Source organism: Sus scrofa, chromosome 15 (genome assembly GCF_054392235.1).
Source record: "Sus scrofa isolate SSC_HxYL_T2T_F1_AM1 chromosome 15, Sscrofa_HxYL_maternal_Yorkshire_Landrace_v2.0, whole genome shotgun sequence".
Taxonomy (NCBI): domain Eukaryota; kingdom Metazoa; phylum Chordata; class Mammalia; order Artiodactyla; family Suidae; genus Sus; species Sus scrofa.
This window is the reverse complement of record NC_139397.1, coordinates 90,398,453-90,416,787: the sequence shown is the minus strand read 5'-3', so window position 1 is coordinate 90,416,787 and position 18,335 is coordinate 90,398,453. Positions and strand designations below refer to the sequence as shown.

Genomic DNA, 18,335 nt, shown 5'->3' with positions numbered 1-18,335 from the left:
AATATTTTCCCTAAGAAGAGATATGAACGGGAGTTCCCATCATGGCGCAGTGGTTAACAAATCCGACTAGGAATCATGAGGTTTCGGGTTCGATCCCTGTCCTTGCTCAGTGGGTTAAGGATCCAGCGTTGCCATGAGCTGTGGTGTAGGTCGCAGATGCGGCTCCAATCCCACGTGGCTATGGCTGTGGCGTAGGCTGGTGGCTACAGCTCCAATTCAACCCTTAGCCTGGGAACCTCCATATGCCACAAGAGCAGCCCAAGAAATGGCAAAAAGACCAAAAAATGAATTAATTAATTAATTAAAATAATTATGCTGAGTAAAAGACACCAGATCAAATATGCGTGTGTGTGTGTCTGTGTGTGTGTGTGTGTGTGTGTGTGTGTGTGTGTGTGTGTATCTCCACATCAGGCTGCCTAAGTCTGTCCTGCCTTTGAGGACTATTTGTGTTGAATCATCAATAATAGAGACAATGAACATTTTAGGTATTCAGATGAAAGGAAAACAAAGTAAGAAAAATGGAAATGGGAAAGAAAAGGTTTTCCTCCTCTATTTGAAGCTGTATACATTAATTAGCTTTTTAATAATTCAGGGTTAAAAGGTAAAAACAAGATGTTGAATTCTCACTGAGAAAGTCAAGAAATCCTGAATGTATCGATGTTTTTCCGCTGATTATCTAAAAATGGTGCCCTAATTTAGGTTCTGAGAAACATTTTTTTAAGTCATTATATGAGGAGTTTCCCATCATGGCTCATCCATGAGGATGCAGGTTCAATCCCTGGCCTCCCTCAGTGGGTTAAGGATCTGGTATTATCATGAGCTGTGGTGTAGGTCACAGACACAGCTCAGATTTGGTGTTGCTGTGGCTTTCGTATAGGCTGGCAGTGCAGCTCCCATTTGACCCCTAGCCTGGGAACTTCCATATGCCACGGGGGCGGCCCTTAAGAGACTAAATAAGTAATAATAAATAAAATAAAAAGACAAATAATACAAACTAGTGCAGAAAAACTGGATTTTTAATTTAAAGCTTTTTACAACACTATTATGATGGTGAAAAGTAACAAGGTGAAAAGACACAGGCCACAGACTGAAAAATGAAATTAGGAATTCACATAAACGAAGCTCAGTATTTAGCATATTTAGTCTTAAAACTCGGAGTTCCTGTTGTGGCACAGGGGTTGACGAATCTGACTGGGAACCATGAGGTTGTGGGTTCCGTCCCTGCCCTCGCTCAGTGGGTTGAGGATCCGGCATTGCCGTAAGCTGTGGTGTAGGTTGCAGACTCGGCTCGGATCCCGCGTTGCTGTGGCTCTGGTGTAGGCTGGTGGCTACAGCTCTGATTGGACCCCTAGCCTGGGAATCTCCATGTGCCGCGGGAGCGGCCCTAGACAAGGCAAAAAGACAAAAAAAAAAAAAAAAAAAAAAAAAAAAACCACTCAGTGAGATAAAACAAAAAACCCAGGGAAATTCCCCCTGTGGTGCAATAGGTTAGTGCGAGTGCAGCCATTAAAAAAAAATGTTCACTATAGCCCTTTTGGAAACAGTGACAAATACAAAGCATCAGCAAAGAAATAGATAAGCAAACTGTGGTTTAATCACACTGTAACTGTTTAATAATAATTTGAAGTGAATGAACTAGTCTATATTAGCAACATGATAAATGAAAAAGGCATGTTGCAAAAGGATTCATATAATGTAAAATATTTTACGTAAAATTTTCACACTAAAACAATTTATATGTGTGTGTGTGTATAGACATAGTTTAAATGTAGTACATTTAAGTATATGTAAAAGTAGAACAAGCATGGATATAATACATGAATTCCAAGATAATGGTAACCCCTGGGGAGGGAAAGAGAAAGGAAGGAGGAAGAGGATGACCTCTAGTTTTTTGATTGAAAAAAGCTCTAAGGCAAATATGACTAAAGGTTGACCACTATTAATCTCAGTGGTAAGTACAAAGGTATTTGTTATATTATCTTGATAATTCATGTATCCTGAAAACTTTCATAGTTGTAAATAGTTTTAAAGAACTTAACAGGACATAAAAATGATTAGAAAAAAATTATGACAAAAAGTACAGTGAACACAGAAAAGAAGATAAAGATTTCTTTAACTCTTCTTCCTCCAACCTCTCAGAACATAAGGAGTGTTGTGCTCCTTTGTTTGAATTTGTGACTTGAGTTAGATGAATACTGCTCTAGAGAAAATTCCAGATTCATAGGAAAGAAAATCTCACAAGTAATCCATTTATAAATACACAGACACATTCTAAAACTCCAAATATGTACAAAGAAGATATTAAAAAAAGAGGTAGTTATGGCACAGGTCTTCTACACCATCACATCTTTACTGGAAGTTTGTTAGTTGTAGGGATATAAACCAGAAAAGAAAATATTGTTAATTCAGAAAATCAAATCCTGCAGTATGGTTTCACACTATACTTATGCTATAGGAGTGCTACCTCTACACATGAGCTTCACAGAGAAAATAAAACTCACCACTGGACTTTGCAAGGCAGGTTACAACATAAGACATCAAGGACAGGACTACATACAGTGAGCTAAAAAAAAAAAAAAAGTAGTGGAGAGGATCCCACTAGAAATGGAGAAGGTAATGTTGGCAGTGTAGGTGGAAAACACCTACCAGAAGCCATGGAAAACACTGAAAGGGCTCCAGACTTTAGCCTAGAAAAAATGGGAAGCTATTTTAAGCAAAGAAGTGACATACATCAAGCAGAACTTTATATGAGTGAAGGTTAGACTGAACTGTGAAATTATTACAGGCAGGAAAACGGTAAATTTTCATGGAATAGGTTATGGCGTGACGAAGGCCTGGCCTAAAGTGACAGCAGAGAACGAAGAGAACAAATCTAAGATAAAGCAAAAGAACATTCTTGGTACCAAGCATATAAGAAGAAGGGAAAGGGAAGAATCAGTGACACAAGCAGACACTGTTAGATATCTACCCCAAATCCATTGCCAGCCATGAAACAAAAAGACTAAATATAAACAAAGAGATGGAATGAAAGTTTATTTAAAAAAAAAAAAAAAAAGTCTGGCTCCCCAGTAACACCAATAAGCTGCTAAACGAGTTCTGAGATACAAAACAATAAATGTCTTCAAAGTTTAAGCCACTAGTAGCTGGGATTTCTGACTGGGGGTTAGGGGTGGGAAATGATACTAATTTTAAAAGAAACAAAAAAGGATGAAAGAAAAAGGAAAATCTACATGTAACTATTCTGGAGAGGTATAAATTGATTCAATTTTAGACACGCTGACATTAAGGTAGTGAGAGGAATTCAAATGGACTACATTTTCCAAATTGGCGTGTCTCGAAAAATAATAACTTCCTGGATTTAACCAATGAACTGCAGGATATTCAAAGTTACAGATTTCTTTACCATTGGATTTCTTTAAGATGCACTGCAGATAGCCAAGAAAATACAGTCTGTAGTATTTTCTAAGTCTGACTACAGTACACCTCTCAGTAGATCTCTGTAAAACATGTCTAGAGATATAAGTATAACTTATTCTTCAAACATTAAGAGTAGAATACGCTAGAAAGAACTCTAATATATGAAAGGACAATACAATTAGAATAACACCTTTTTGGAGTTCAGCAGGTTAAGAATCTGACTAGCATCCATGAGGAGGCAGGTTCAATCCCTGGCCCCACTCCGTGGCTTAAAGGATACGGTGTTGCCATGAGCTGCAGTGTAGGTCACAGACACGACTCACGGCCCAAGCTGCTGTGGCTGTGGCACAGGCCGGCAGCTGCAGCTTTGACCGGATCCCTAGCCCGGAAACTTCCATAGGCCACAGGTGCGGCCCTTTAAAAAAAAAAAAAAGAATAACACCATTTTGCAAACTCTAATAAAATAATGAATCTAGACAATGATAATAAATACATGCTACAGTCTTTAACATAGGAGGTCCCTGATGGCCTAATAGGTTAAGGACTTGGCATTGTCACTGCTATGGCTCAGGTCATTGCTGTGGTACAAATTCAACCCCTGGAACTTTCAAATGCTGTGGGCTCAGCCAAAAAAAAGAAAAAAAAAAAAAAAAGAAAATCTTTAACATGACAGGGGACTTTAAAACAAATGGATTGAGCTGACAAACCTGAACCCACTGATCAACCTAACACTTACTAAAGAAGAGACAAGGAGACATTCTGTAGCTCCTGCTGTGATTCCAGAGGAAGTTAAAAACACCATTAAAAGTTTTCTAGCACCCCTCCAAAAATAGAACCTAAAATTTCATCAAGAATCCACATGTAACTACTAATTTATAGAAAAGAATGGGCAGAGAAACAAGTTAAATATCACAGAGGTGCAATTAGGAAATTCCAGAATGTGGGTTTCTTCAACTAATAAACTACAAAGAAGGAAGAGGGGAGAACATAAATTAAGAGTATAAGAACAAAATATAACATTAGGACCTTTTTGCATCCTAATCCTAAATCAACCCTCAGAAATCATTTATGAGACAAGAAGGAAAATCTGAACACTCACTGGATATTTGAAGACATTAAGAAATAACTGCGGGAGTTCCCGTCGTGGCGCAGTGGTTAACGAATCCGACTAGGAACCATGAGGTTGCGGGTTCGGTCCCTGCCCTTGCTCAGTGGGTTAAGGATCCGGCGTTGCCGTGAGCTGTGGTGTAGGTTGCAGACGCGGCTCGGATCCCGCGCTGCTGTGGCTCTGGCGTAGGCCGGTGGCTACAGCTCCGATTCAACCCCTAGCCTGGGAATCTCCATATGCCGCGGGAGCGGCCCAAGAAATAGCAACAACAACAACAACAGCAAAAAGACAAAAGACAAAAAAAAAAAAAAAAAAAAAGAAATAACTGCGAATATTTTAGGTGTAGTAATGGCACTATAATTGTTCTTTTAATTGTGATAAAATATATATATCATAAAATTTATCATTTTTAAAATGTTTTAAATTTTATTGAAGTGTAATTGATTTGCAATGTGTGAATTTCTTCTGTAGAGCTAAGTGACTCAGTTATACATTCTTTTTCAAATTGTTTTCCATTATGGTTTATCACAGGATATTGAATACAGTTCCTAGTGCTATTTAGTAGGAACTCATTGTTTATCCATTCTATATACAACAGTTTGTCTCTGCTAATCCCAAACTCCCAATCCTTCCCCCCCTCCACTGCTCCTTCTCCTTAGCAACCACAAGTCTACTCTCTGAGTCTGTTTTTGTTTTATAGATATGTTGATTTATGTCATATTTTAGTTCCACATAAATGGAACTCTTTCTGACTTACTTCACTCAGTATAAAAATCTCTAGGTCCATCCATGTTGCTGTAAATGGCATTACATCATTCTTTTTAAAATTTTTTATTATAGTTGATTTACCATGTTCTGTCAATTTCTGCTGTACAACAAAGTGACCCATTTATACATACATTCTTTTTCTCATATTATTGTCAATCATGTTCTATCACAAGTGACTGAATATAGTTCCCTGTGCTATACAGCAGGACCTCATTACTCATGCATTCTAAATGTAATAGTTTGCATCTACTAAACCCAAACTCCCAGTCCAGTCCACTCCCTCCCACCTCCCCCCTTGGCAACCACATGTCTGTTCTCTGTCTTTGAGTCTGTTTCTGTTCTGTAGATAAATTCATCTGTGTCATATTTTAGATTCCACACATAAGTGGTATCAGATGGTATCTGTCTTTCTCTGACTTACTTCACTTAGTATAAGAGTCTCTAGTTGCATCCATGTTGCTGCAAATGGCATTATTTCATTCTTTTTAATGGCTGGGTAATATTCCAGGGTGTGCATATCACATCTTCTTTATCCATTCACCTGCCAATGGACATTTAGGTTGCTTCCATGTCTTGGCTATTGTAAATAGTACTGCTGTGAACACTGGAGAGCAGGTATCTTTTCAAATTATGGTTTTCTCTGAATATATACCCAGGAGTGGGATCGCAGGATCATACGGCAACTCTATTTTTAGGAGGGTTTTGTTTTCTGGTTTTTTTTTTTTTTTTACAACCTCACCTATAGCATATGAAAGTTCCCAAGCTAGGGGTCAAATCAGAGCTGCAGCTAAAACCTATGCCTCAGCGTGTGATACTGCCAGATCCTTAACCCCCTGAGCAAGGCCAGGGATTGAACCTCAGACATCAGGTCCTTAACCCACTGAGCCACAACAAGAACTTCTGTTTATAGTTTTTGAGGAATCTCCATGCTGTTTTCCACAGTGGTTTTACCAATTTACATTCCTACCAACAGTGTAATAGGGTTCTCTTCTCTCCACACCCTCTCCAGCATTTATTATTTATAGACTTTTTAATGATGGCCATTCTGATTGGTGTGAGATGGCACCTCACCATAGGTTTGATTTGCATTTCTCTAATAATTAGCAATAAGAATCTTTTCATGTGCCTACTGGCCATCTGTGTGTATTCTTTGGATAAATTCTGTTTAGATCTTCTGCCCATTTTTCAGTTGGGTTGTTTCTTATTGTTGTTAATGAATTGTACAAGCTGTTTGTATATTTTGGAAATTAAGCTCTGGTTGGTGGCATCATTTGCTAATATTTTCTCCCAGTCCTTATGTTGTCTTTTCATTTTGTTTATTTCTTCCGCCGTGCAAAAGCTTGTAAGTTTGATTAGAACTCTAAAAGCTTGTAAGTTTGATTAGGTCCATTTGTTTATTTTTGCTTTTATTTCTATTGCCTTGGAAGACCGACCTAAGAAAACAATGGTACAATTTATGACAAAGAATGTTTTGCCTATGTTCTCCTCTAGGAGTTTTATGGTGTCTTGTCTTATATTTAAGTCTTTAAGCCATTTTGCGTTTATTTTTACCTATGGTAGGAGGGTGAGTTTTAACTTCATTGTAACCTTTTTTTTTTTTCCCTTTGGCCATAGGGTGCAGCAGCTTGATAGAGATCTCAATTCCCACACCAGGGATTGAACCCAGGACACAGTGGTGAAAGCACCAAACGCCAATCACTAGACCACCAGGGAACTTCCCATTTCAACCATTTTTAAGTGTACAATTCAGTGTCATCAAGGATATTCATGTTGTGCAACCAGCACTACTATCCAACTCAAGAACATTTTTATCTTCCCAAACTGAAACTCTACCAATTAAACAATAACTGCCCACTGACCCCTTCCCCCAGCCTCTGGCAATCACCACTCTACTCTCTGTCTCTATGAATCAGACTATTGCAGGTACTTTATATAAATAGAATCATACAGTATTTGTCTTTTTGTGTCGGGCTTATTTCAGTCAACATAAGGTTTTCAAGGCTAATCCATATTGTAGCATCTGTTTGAATTTCATTCCTTGTAAAGGCTGAATAATATTCCATCTTATGTATATGCTACATTTTGTTTATCCATTCACCTGTCAATAGACATTTGGGTTATGTCTTATTTTTAAGGGTTCATACCTCTTTATTAAAATATATACTCAAATATTTATAAATTTATAAGATATCTGAGATTTGTTTCAAAATATTCCAGTTTGGGATGGAAGGGCAGCGGGGAAACGGATAATAGATGAAACAAGATATCACTTTCCACTTTCCAGATTAACAAAGATCAGAAAAATTGATAACACCACGTATACCAGCCAAGATGTAGGGAAACATGCTCTTTCATATATTGTTGGTAGGACTGTAAATTAACTTATGGAAGACTCTAACAAAGCTTAAAATGGAAAAAAATTTCCATTAACCAAGATATAACTTCTGGAAATTTATCCTCACACATATACTCACACACATACACAAAGAAGTATATATAGGAATACTGACTGCAACAATATTTACCAAAAAAAAAAAAAAAAGCCCAAGACAACAAACAACTTATATGTCTATCAGTAGGAAACTGACTGAATAAATTATAGTAAAATACAGACAGTCAAAAATGAAATAGAATACAATTTAACTTTAGGAGTTCCTGTCATGGCACAGCAGAAACAAATCCAACTAGGAACCATGAGCTTGCAGGTTCGATCCCTGGCCTCACTCAGTTAAGGATGTGGCGTTGCTGTGAGCAGTGGTATAAGTCGCAGACATGGCTCAGATCCTCTGTTGCTATGGCTGTCATGTAGGCCAGCAGCTACAGCTCCAATTCAACCCCCAGCCTGGGAACCTTCATATACTTCGGGTGCAGTCCTGGGGGGAAAAAAAAAAAAAAAAAAAAAAAAAAGAATACAGAGTTCCCGTCATGGCGCAGTGGTTAACAAATCCGACTAGGAACCATGAGGTTGCAGGTTCGGTCCCTGCCCTTGCTCAGTGGGTTAACGATCCAGCGTTGCCGTGAGCTGTGGTGTAGGTTGCAGACGCGGTTCAGATCCCTCGTTGCTGTGGCCCTGGTGTAGGCCGGTGGCTACAGCTCCGATTGGACCCCTAGCCTGGGAACCTCCATATGCCACGGGAGCGGCCCAAGAAATAGCAACAATAACAACAACAACAACAAAAAAAAAAAAGACAAAAGACAAAAAAAAATAAAAATAAAAAATAAAAAAAGAAAATGAAATGGTTTCTGTATACTAAGAAGAGACAGTGCCCAATAAATATGTTCAGGGGAAAAAAGCAAGTTACAGCAGAGTATATCGCTATTCAGCCACACATTAACTGCTTCCATTTCTGGCATTACCACACACCAAATAACCTAAAGACTTCTCACAAGAAAACACCTAGAAATGCTGAGTGAATCATACTTAAAAGATTTTAAAGGTATAACTAAGCTCAAAATAAAGTAAGGGAAATCTCTCACTGAGGAGTGGGATAGAGGAAAGAGAAACCTTTACTTTATCCACCTATTTTTATGTTATAAACCAATTAAAATTAAAAAGAAATCATTCCTGAAGTACACTGAAAAAAAAGACGCTATAGACTTAATAATCCATGCCATCTCCTGAATAAAGCAATGTAATCTCAAGGCAAATTTTCAGGCAAAAGAGCCAATATTTTATTCAATTTAATTCAACATTTACTAAGTACCTACTAAGTGCAAAAGCCTTTGATTAATAATAGCAAGAGAAGGTTCCTATTTTTTAGAGTTTACAATCTGTGAGGGAAAATAATGAAGGAAGCAAAAAAGAAATCCGTAATACAGGGATAGATCATGAAAATGGTCACCCTTTGCTTCGAAATTTGAAAAATAGGGGTACTCTCCTGGCTTAGTGGGTTAAGGACCTGTCATTGTCACTGCTGTGGCTCTGGTTACAGTCATGGCACGAGTTGGATCCCTGGCCCCAGAAACTTATGCTGCCAAAAAAAAAAAAATTTTTTTTGAAAAATAAATGTTTCAAATCTCAATTTCTGATTTGTACCATCAAAACCTCAAACCATTCACACCTTATCTTAAAAATTCCATTATTTTCCTTTTTTTTTTTTTTAACTCAGCCCTCCATCAATCATTTGTGACAATGAATTGCACTTACATTAGTGGCAAAACTATGCAGTTATACATATAGCTTTTTGTTTTCTCTTTAGGCCACACTTCTGGCATATGAAATTCCCAGGCCAGGGGTTGAATGGGAGCTGTAGCTAAGGCCAAGGTACAGTAATGGCAACCCCAGATCCAAGCTGCATCTGTGACCTACACCACAGCTTGTGACAATGCCAGATCATTAATCCACTGAGTGAGGCCAGGGATGGAACCCATATCTGGGTCTCTAACATGCTGAGCCACAATAGGAACTCTCATACAATTATTAATGCATAGTTTCTATAGGCCTGGTAATCTCTTCCCACAAATGAATTCTCAGTTGTTTTCTTCCTTTTATTTGTACACCTGTTAATATCATCACATTGATTATATACTAATCAAAAACAACTGAATCCTCCTTCCATATTTCTATAATTATAAATTTGAAAATTAAATAGAAATAACAGGTTATGATGGATCCAAGATTCGATTCTTTCCTATCTCCAATGATACAGCATCCTACTCTCAACAGTCAGACACTTGGGAAAAGGATTAAGGCACAGCAGGGTTTCTTCTCTTTTACTAAGAACATGATACAGAGGAAAACAGAATCCTCCTAAAAATTTACCAAATGGGATTTACAAACTTCTATGGCAGTTAAAATAACAAAATGCTCCCAAATCTTCAATCTTTAGTGATCTAAAAGGATTTTAAGAAATATCAAAAACTGAGAAATGCTAAATACATTCCATCCATGCAAGGGTTGTCCAGTTTTGCCCACCAGAAATACTGATATAATTTGTTGATGATTCCCAATTCTAAAAAGTTTCAGAGGTAGCCTTTTAACCTGCATTGCTTGCTAATATCCTCAGGGCAGTAGATAAGGTGTATAGCCCGGAGGAATTATTCTATCCAACCCAGAGTTGTCGAAATTTCAGAATAATCAAATGGCCACAGTATTGTTTATTGTTCACTCTTGCCCTTCATGAAATTGGGCAAGGCAACTACTGGCATGTACAGGCAATAGCTATGCATTGCAGAGAAACAATAAATCTTTAAGCACTATATCATTTCATAGAGGGTTGCCAGACTGACAGAAATACAAGAATCTACAAGATTCAGTAAAGGCAGACGCTATAAGACTAGGATGCAGACTAACCACAGCTCAGATGCCCTAAAGCTGTACATGTACCTTCAAAAAAACTCACTGAGATATTTCTGCTCCTGCACTGAAGCATCACAATGAGAGATCAGATAGGCATCTCACCCAGATCAATCTGATAATTATACAACGTGTTCTAAAATTCAAAAAAGAATCAGAGTTCCCGTTGTGGCGCAGCAGAAATGAATCCAACTAGGAACCATGAGGTTGTGGGTTCATTCCCTGGCCTCACTCAGTGGGTAAAGGACCCAGCATTGCCGTGAGCTGTGGTGTAGGTTGCAGACGCGGCTCAGATCTGGCATTGCTGTTGCTCTGGCGTAGGCCGGCAGCTGTAGCTCTGATTAGACCCCTAGCCTGGGAACCTCCATATGCTGCGGGTGCGGCCCTAAAAGGACAAAAGACAAAAAAAAAAAAGAATCAATACTCTTTCCCACCCTCACATTCTTTGGTGAAGGAGGGGGGGTTTCCTCCTAAATGCTAACCTAGTCTAGGAAGTAAAAAATGTCTAAGTATCAGTACAGAATTGTTCCAATTTCTCTGCTTTGAAACCTCGCTTTTGTTTCTTGTTTCCTTTTTTTTTTTTGGCCACACTCTCAGTATGTGGATTTCCCAGGCCAGGTTTTGGCCCAGACTGCTATAGTGACGATTCCAGATCCTTAACGGCTGCACCACAAGAGAACTCCTGAAATTCATCTTAAGTTTTTTGTTTTTTGTTTTTATTTTAAGTAAGTCTTTAAAAAGGAAAAGAAACGAAACTACAAATAACAATGGCAGGGATTTCCCATTGTAGCTCAGTGGGTTAAGAACCTGACTAGTATCATAAGCATTCAGGTTCAATCCCTGGCCTCAGTCAGGGGGTTAAGGATCCAGCTTGCCCTGAGCTGTGACATAGGTCGAAGACACAACTCAGATCCCGAGATACTGTGGCTGTGACAAAGCTGTAGCTCTGATTCAACTCCTAGCTTGGGAACTTCCATACGCTGCAGGTTCAGCCCTAAAAAGAAAAAAAAAAAAAAAAATTGGATATTAAAAAAAAAAGAGTTCCCACTGTGACACAGTGATTTAAGAATCCGACTGCTACAGCTCAAGTCTTTGTAGAGGGGAGGTTCAATCCCCAACCTGGGGCAGTGGGTTAAAGGATCCAGCTTTGCAACAGCTATGACGTAGGTGGTTGCAGCTTTGGCTCTTATCAATCCCTGCCCTGGGAACTTCCATATTTGAGTGCATCGGTGCGAAGTAGGAAGGGAGAGTACAATACAGGGTAATGAACCGAAGGACCAATAAGAATGCTATTTGTAGGAGTTCCCGTCACGGCTCAGTGGTACAGATCTCAACTAGAATCCATGAGCATTTGGGTTTGATCCCTGTCCTCGCTCAGTGGGTTGGCGTTGCCATAAGCTATGGTGTAGGTCACAGACTGGGATCTGGCGTTGCTGTGGCTGTGCAGGCCGGCAGCTACAGCTCCCATCTGACCCCTAGCCTAGAAACTTCCACAGGCTGCGGGTGCAGCCCTTTAAAAAAAAAAAAAAAAAAAAAAAAAAAAAAAAAAAAGCTATCTCTAGAGGCAACAGAACGAAATGTTGAGCTGTCAGGCTCTGGAGCCAGCATGCCTAGCCAGCTGCTTATATAATCCTAAGCAAGTTTCTTAAAACTCTGTGCCACATTTTTCTTTTCTATACAATGAAGATAATAACAGTAACAACCTCAGGGTTGTTGATTAAATCAGTTAATCATGCAAAGCAGATTTTAATATATGACCACTATTTTCCAAATAGATGGATAAAAATCCAAAGTTTGGGGAGTTCCCTTGGTGGCAGAGGAGATTAAGAATCTGGTGTCAGGAGTTCCCATCGTGGCGCAGAGGTTAATAAATCCGACTAGGAACCATGAGGTTGCGGGTTCGGTCCCTGCCCTTGCTCAGTGGGTTAACGATCCGGCGTTGCCGTGACCTGTGGTGTAGGTTGCAGACTCGGCTCGGATCCCACGTTGCTGTGTCTCTGGCGTAGGCCAGTGGCTACAGCTCCGATTGGACCCCTAGCCTGGGAACCTCCACATGCCGCGAGAGCGGCCCAAAGAAATAGCAAAAAAAAAAAAAAAGACCAAAATAAATAAATTAATTAATTAAAAAAAAAAAAAAAGAATCTGGTGTCACTGAAGTAGCCTCAGTTGCTGCTGTGGCATGGGTTCAATCCCTGGCCACTGAACTTTGCATGCCGCAGGCCAAAAAAGAAAAAAGAAGAAAAAAACCCTGTACCACCTCACACGAGTCAGAATGGCCATCATTAGTAAGTCCACAAATAACAAATGCTGGAGAGGGTGTGGAGAAAAGGGAACCCTCCTACACTGTAGGTAGAAATGTAAACTGGTACAACCACTACAGAGAACAGAATGGAGGTTCCTCAGAAAACTGAATACTGAATACTGAACAATCCCACTCCTGGGCATATTTCTGAACAAAATTAAAATTCAAAAAGATATATGCACCCCTGTGTTCACAGCAGCATATTCACAATAGCCAAGAAACAACCTAAATGTCCTAAATCTCCATCAACAGATGAATGGATTAAGAAGATGTGGTATATATACAATGGAATACTACTCGGCCATAAAAAATGAAATAATGCCATTTGCAGCAACTACAGATTATCATAATAAGTGAAGTTAGAAAAAGAAAGACAAATACCATATGACATCACTTACATGTGGAGTCTAAAATATAGCACAAATGAACCTATCTACAAAACAGAAACAGACTCACAGACATAGAGAACAGACTTGTGGTTGCCATAAGAAGGGGAAAAGCAAGCGGGATGGACTGGGAGTTTGGGGTTGGCAGATACAAACTATTACATTTAGAATAGATAGACAATAAGGTCCTGCTATATAGCACAAGGAACTATATCTAATCTCTTGGGGTAGACCATGATGGAAGATAATATAAAATCGGGGCAATAGATAGACAGACAGACAAGACAGAAAGACATATATACCTCGGTCACTTTGCTATATAGCAGAAATTGGTACACTATAAATCAAATATACTTTAATAAAAATATTCAACTAAAAAAATTTCAAAGTTTTAATAGCACTCTGTTGATGAGGCTGTCAGAATGCAAGGAGTCACATGCTATGCTTGCTACTAACCCTTATGGGGGGCAATCTGTAAGTTCCACTTAGAGAATTTAGCCCATTGATATTCTTGCACAGGTGGGAAAAGACAGGTATACCAGTTTATTTCAGACTGAAGCCCAAATGTCCATCAAAAGTGATGATTAAATAAAAAATGGCAAATTCATGATGTGGAACACTATGCAGTTTTTTTTAAGTCGAGTACACTAATTAATGAGAACCTACTATATATAGCACAGGAAAATCTACTCAATAGTTTGTAATAACCTATAAGGGAAAAAAGAATGGATATATTTATAGGTATGACTGATTCACTCTGCCATACACTGAAACTAATACAACATTATAAATCAACTACACTCCAAATAAGTTACTTTTAACTAAACAGAATACACTGATTTATTGACATGGAAAGACCCATTAAATAAGTGAAAACTGAAAGATGTATAGAACAGTGCATGTAATGTTACCTTTTGCATAAAAGGAGACTGAAAAATCAAAACACATATTCATCCTTGTTTGTTTTTGCACTGAGAAACTAATGGGAAGAAACTGGGCAGATGGGAGACAGGATGAGAGTGAAATTTCAAACTGTGCATCTTTTTATTTTATTGTTTTCCTTTTTTAACTACATAAATATTTTACCTATTCAATTATTCAATTTTTAAAGCATTTTTAAGTGTCAGGCATACACTTTAAGCTCAAAAATGTTAACTGCAATTATTATTATTGTTGTTAGCAACAGCAGTATTATAAATATTATCATTATTAGCAAGCTCAATATACCTTCTTTCTGAAGCTTTTTTCTTACTCCCTCTGCACAGAAGGCTCCTCTAACTCCCAGACTATTTAAGGAATTTATCATTTTCTACTCTAGCGTAAGCAGCTTAAGGGGTAGGTCAATGTCTTGTTCATCTGTAATACTCTGGGAGCCTTGCTTGTACCTAGTAGATACAAACATACAAACCTTATGGAGAAACAGTAACCTACAAATACTCCAAAGAAAATAGTGACCATTTCTATAGGGATTATACTCTATTGTTAATTATAAGACCTGAAAATTGAAAAACTTGAATGACTGGATTTGCTAACATTCTTTCAACTACTGAATGAATGCCCAGCCAAAATCTCCTCTCTTGGACTAAGTTTCTTCTTTTCCCAGGACTTCCCCCAGCACTACGTCCTAAGCTAAGACACAACATGTACCAACTCTTTAACTCACTGCAATCTCTGAAATATCTTTTGTCCTAAATCCAAACACTCTAGTACATCACTTCTATCGAAAAAGCATTTGTTGGTGTTTCCTTTTAGACAGAGGTTCACATATTAGTTAGTGAATAAAGTGCCCTTTTAACTGGAGAAGACCTAACACTTGATTCCTAGCTCGCTTGGTGTTTTGTTTGCTCTTCTGGTATGGAGGGTATTCTATAACTGCTCGCTCAGTAGCTCATTTCTAGATGTCATTCCAGCACACCAAATACTCCACTGACAGCTCAACAGTCACTTTTCATGCATGCCCCTCCCCTTCCCTCCTCCCTCAACCCCCATCAGCTCAAGAGCTCCTTACTGACACACTGACAGTTCAGAAGTCCCTTTGCACAAGCTGTCCTCCCCTGCAGCTGCAAGGCCACCTCCCCGACTCTCATCATTTTGCGACCCAATTTGAGCCCCAATATCATCCCCTTCCCAGCCAATCCAAATCACATCATCAAGTTCTTCCCAAGAAGCAGGCAGCTTTAAAGCCTTGCCCAACTAGTACACAATTGACAGCTCGACATCAGATTCCCCAAGTACTATTTCCTCCTCTCTCCCCTCCCATCCCACGCACTGTCTCTTTTCTCGCACTCACTCACTCACTCGCCTCGGCTTCCCCGAAAATTCACAGCCTCCTTCTCTAAACATGCTCTCCGCTCTACCCCTACCCCATCCCCTTTGCACCGCTGACAGCTCAGTCATCGCCATCCCCGTGTAGCTGCACCCTTCCCAACTCCTCTCCCTTGACAGCTCAGGGTCGGCTCCGAGCTCCCCCTTTCCAAGGCCTCCCCAAACCTCGGCCTGGGCCTCCAGCGCTGCCCCCCGCCGGGGGGAGGTCTCCACTCACCCACTCTCCCGCATCACGTTGCTGTCCCCACAGTCACAGGCACCCCCGGCCTGGCTGCGGAACATGTTGAAGTCGTGTCCGGTGTGGTCACCCTGGTGGAAGCACTCGGCGCACAGCGACATGCAAGGGGAGATGCCGCACGTCCGGCAGCGGTAGGCCACGAAGTTGGCTGTCCAGACCAGGCCGCAGAGCGCCGCGGGGTCGTAGGCCCGCACTGCCGCGCAGAACTCGTCGTAGCCTCCGCCTCCAGCCAGAAGGCACTTACACCACTCCAGGGCCTCCTCCTCGGCCGCCCCCGGACCGCCCCCGCCGCTGGCCGCTGCCGCCTCCTCGCCGTCCGCAGCCGCTGCCAGTGGCCGCTCGGCGCTCAGCACCCGCTCCAGCAGTGCCTGCAGCTCCTCAGCACCTGCCCGGTTGTCCGGCCGGCTGAGGGCCGCCTTCAGGTGCGCGGCGGTGGCCGCCTTGTCCAGGGCCAGCCCCTGTGCGGGCACCTCGGGTTGGGATGACTGCGGCCCCCCGACGGCCGCCGCGGCCGCCGCCGCCATGATGAGAGCTCAGAATTTGGAGAGTCCAGGGCCGGCGGCTCCTCTGGGGAGGGTGGGGGAATTGACTGCTGCGACTGCTCGGCCCGCCCAACTCTCGCGATACCCCGGGGCTTCTGCGCACCTACGCCTGCGTCCCCGCCCCTGCACACGCCCCCTCCCGCCGGGTGCCAGCTTCCCGACCTTTTCGCCTGGGGTGGTCGTCCTGTGTCTTCCTCCAACCTCTTGGCTCTCAGCTTATCGTTGAGAGCCGCTAAAATAAGGGACACGACTTAAAAAAAATTTAATGCGGGCAATGTGGAAAATCTGTAATGGGGATAATTTTTCCTTTATTTACCTGGACTATAGACATTATAGACAGTATCTTTCAGATACTACATCTACATTTCGTTTTAAGATGTAGATTACCACTTATCAAATCCTTAATTGCTATTGAATTACAATTATTATTGAAAAAACCTCCTAATGGTTCCCCTTGAATCAATTCTCTTTTTTTATTAAAGCTGATTTACAGTGTGCCAATTTCTGCTGAACAGCAAAGCGACTCAGTCGTATATGTGTGTGTGTGTGTGTGTGTGTGTATGAATATATATTGTATATATTTACACACATGCATGTGGGTATGTGTGTATATATATATATATTATTTTCCATCATGGTCTATCCCAGGAGATTGGATATAGTCGCCTGTGCTATACAGTAGGACCTCGTTTCCCCCGAATCAATTCTTACCCTTAACACTATTTCCAGTTTAATCTTTTTTTTTTTTTTTTTTTTGTCTTTGCTAGGTCCGCTGGGGCAGCATATGGAGGTTCCCAGGCTAGTGGTTTAATCGCAGCTGTAGCCGCCGGCCTACGCCAGAGCCACAGCAACGCGGGATCTGAGCGTGACTGCAACCTACACCACAGCTCACCGCAACGCGGAATCATTAACCCACCGAGCAAGGTCAAGGATGGAACCAAAACGTCATGGTTCCTAGTCGGATTCGTTAACCACTGAGCCACAACGGGGAACTCCTCCAGTTTAATCTTCTAACATACATTTTTTAGAGGATTAAGGTACATTATTACCATCACTCTCCTGTTCAAACTCTTTAGTGGAAACAAAAGGGAATTCCTTGAATCTTCTTTTAAAGTCCACTACAGTCACAGGTATCCCAACCTAACTTTCTATCATTATCTTTTGATTCTACTCCAAGTTTGCCATTTGAATGAGACTAATGGGGCTGTTTTATGTTTTCTGAAGATGCTTTATGCTTTTCTGCTTTTGCTCTTTATTGTTCCTAATTCCACTCCGTACAAGTCACCCCACACCCCTGTTCTAGCAATGTCTGCCCATTTAATTTCCCTTCTTCAAAAAAAAAAAATAGCTCTGAACTTTTTTGATGATATAGCCTATTGCCAGCACTGTGAAAAACTTCATCCCCACAGCATTGATAAATTTCTTAAGGGCAAAGAATGAATTTTCTTCATCATTGCCCATAAGTGTTCAAATATTTGATTATTGTTGTTAAATGGAACATAATTACAGTAGATAATGTCTGATGCATATTTCCCGTGTGCCTCATTCTTTCTATGGGTAACAACCCTCTCAATAATTCTATAAAGTAAGGAAACTAAAACATAAGGAGGTAATTTATGTGTCCCAAAAAGACACAACTGACAAATGAGAGGTGACTGAAATGCAGATCCATCTGAGTCCAAAGCTCTGCTCTTTCTACCACATCAATGCTTCCCAAACTTGCCTGACCCTAAGAATCAGCTGAAGTTTTACTCACAAAAACACATTCTGGGGTCCCATCTCAGACCCAGGGAATCAAAGTCTCCAGAGGTTACACTGCCGTATCTAGCAAAATCTGAATCTTAAAAGAGATCATCATTGATGATCCTTCCAGAACTAAAAATCTGCAGCATATTAAGTTCCTGTAGCTCACCTCCAGAGAGCTGGATGTATTATTAAAAGTAACTTAGTAAC

General features: G+C 40.5%; 1 protein-coding gene across 4 annotated transcripts in view; it reads right to left on the bottom strand.

Moving 5' to 3' along the window:
- UBR3 (ubiquitin protein ligase E3 component n-recognin 3) overlaps positions 1–16,397 on the bottom strand; it is a 225,453-nt gene extending 209,056 nt beyond the window's left edge. For all 4 annotated transcript variants that reach the window (XM_084999433.1, XM_084999434.1, XM_084999435.1 and 1 more), the window contains exon 1: positions 15,820–16,397. In XM_084999433.1, the coding sequence (XP_084855559.1) occupies positions 15,820–16,364 (545 nt within the window). In that variant the 5' untranslated portion in view covers positions 16,365–16,397. The remainder of the gene's footprint in view (positions 1–15,819) is intronic.
- Positions 16,398–18,335: the final 1,938 nt, after the last annotated feature.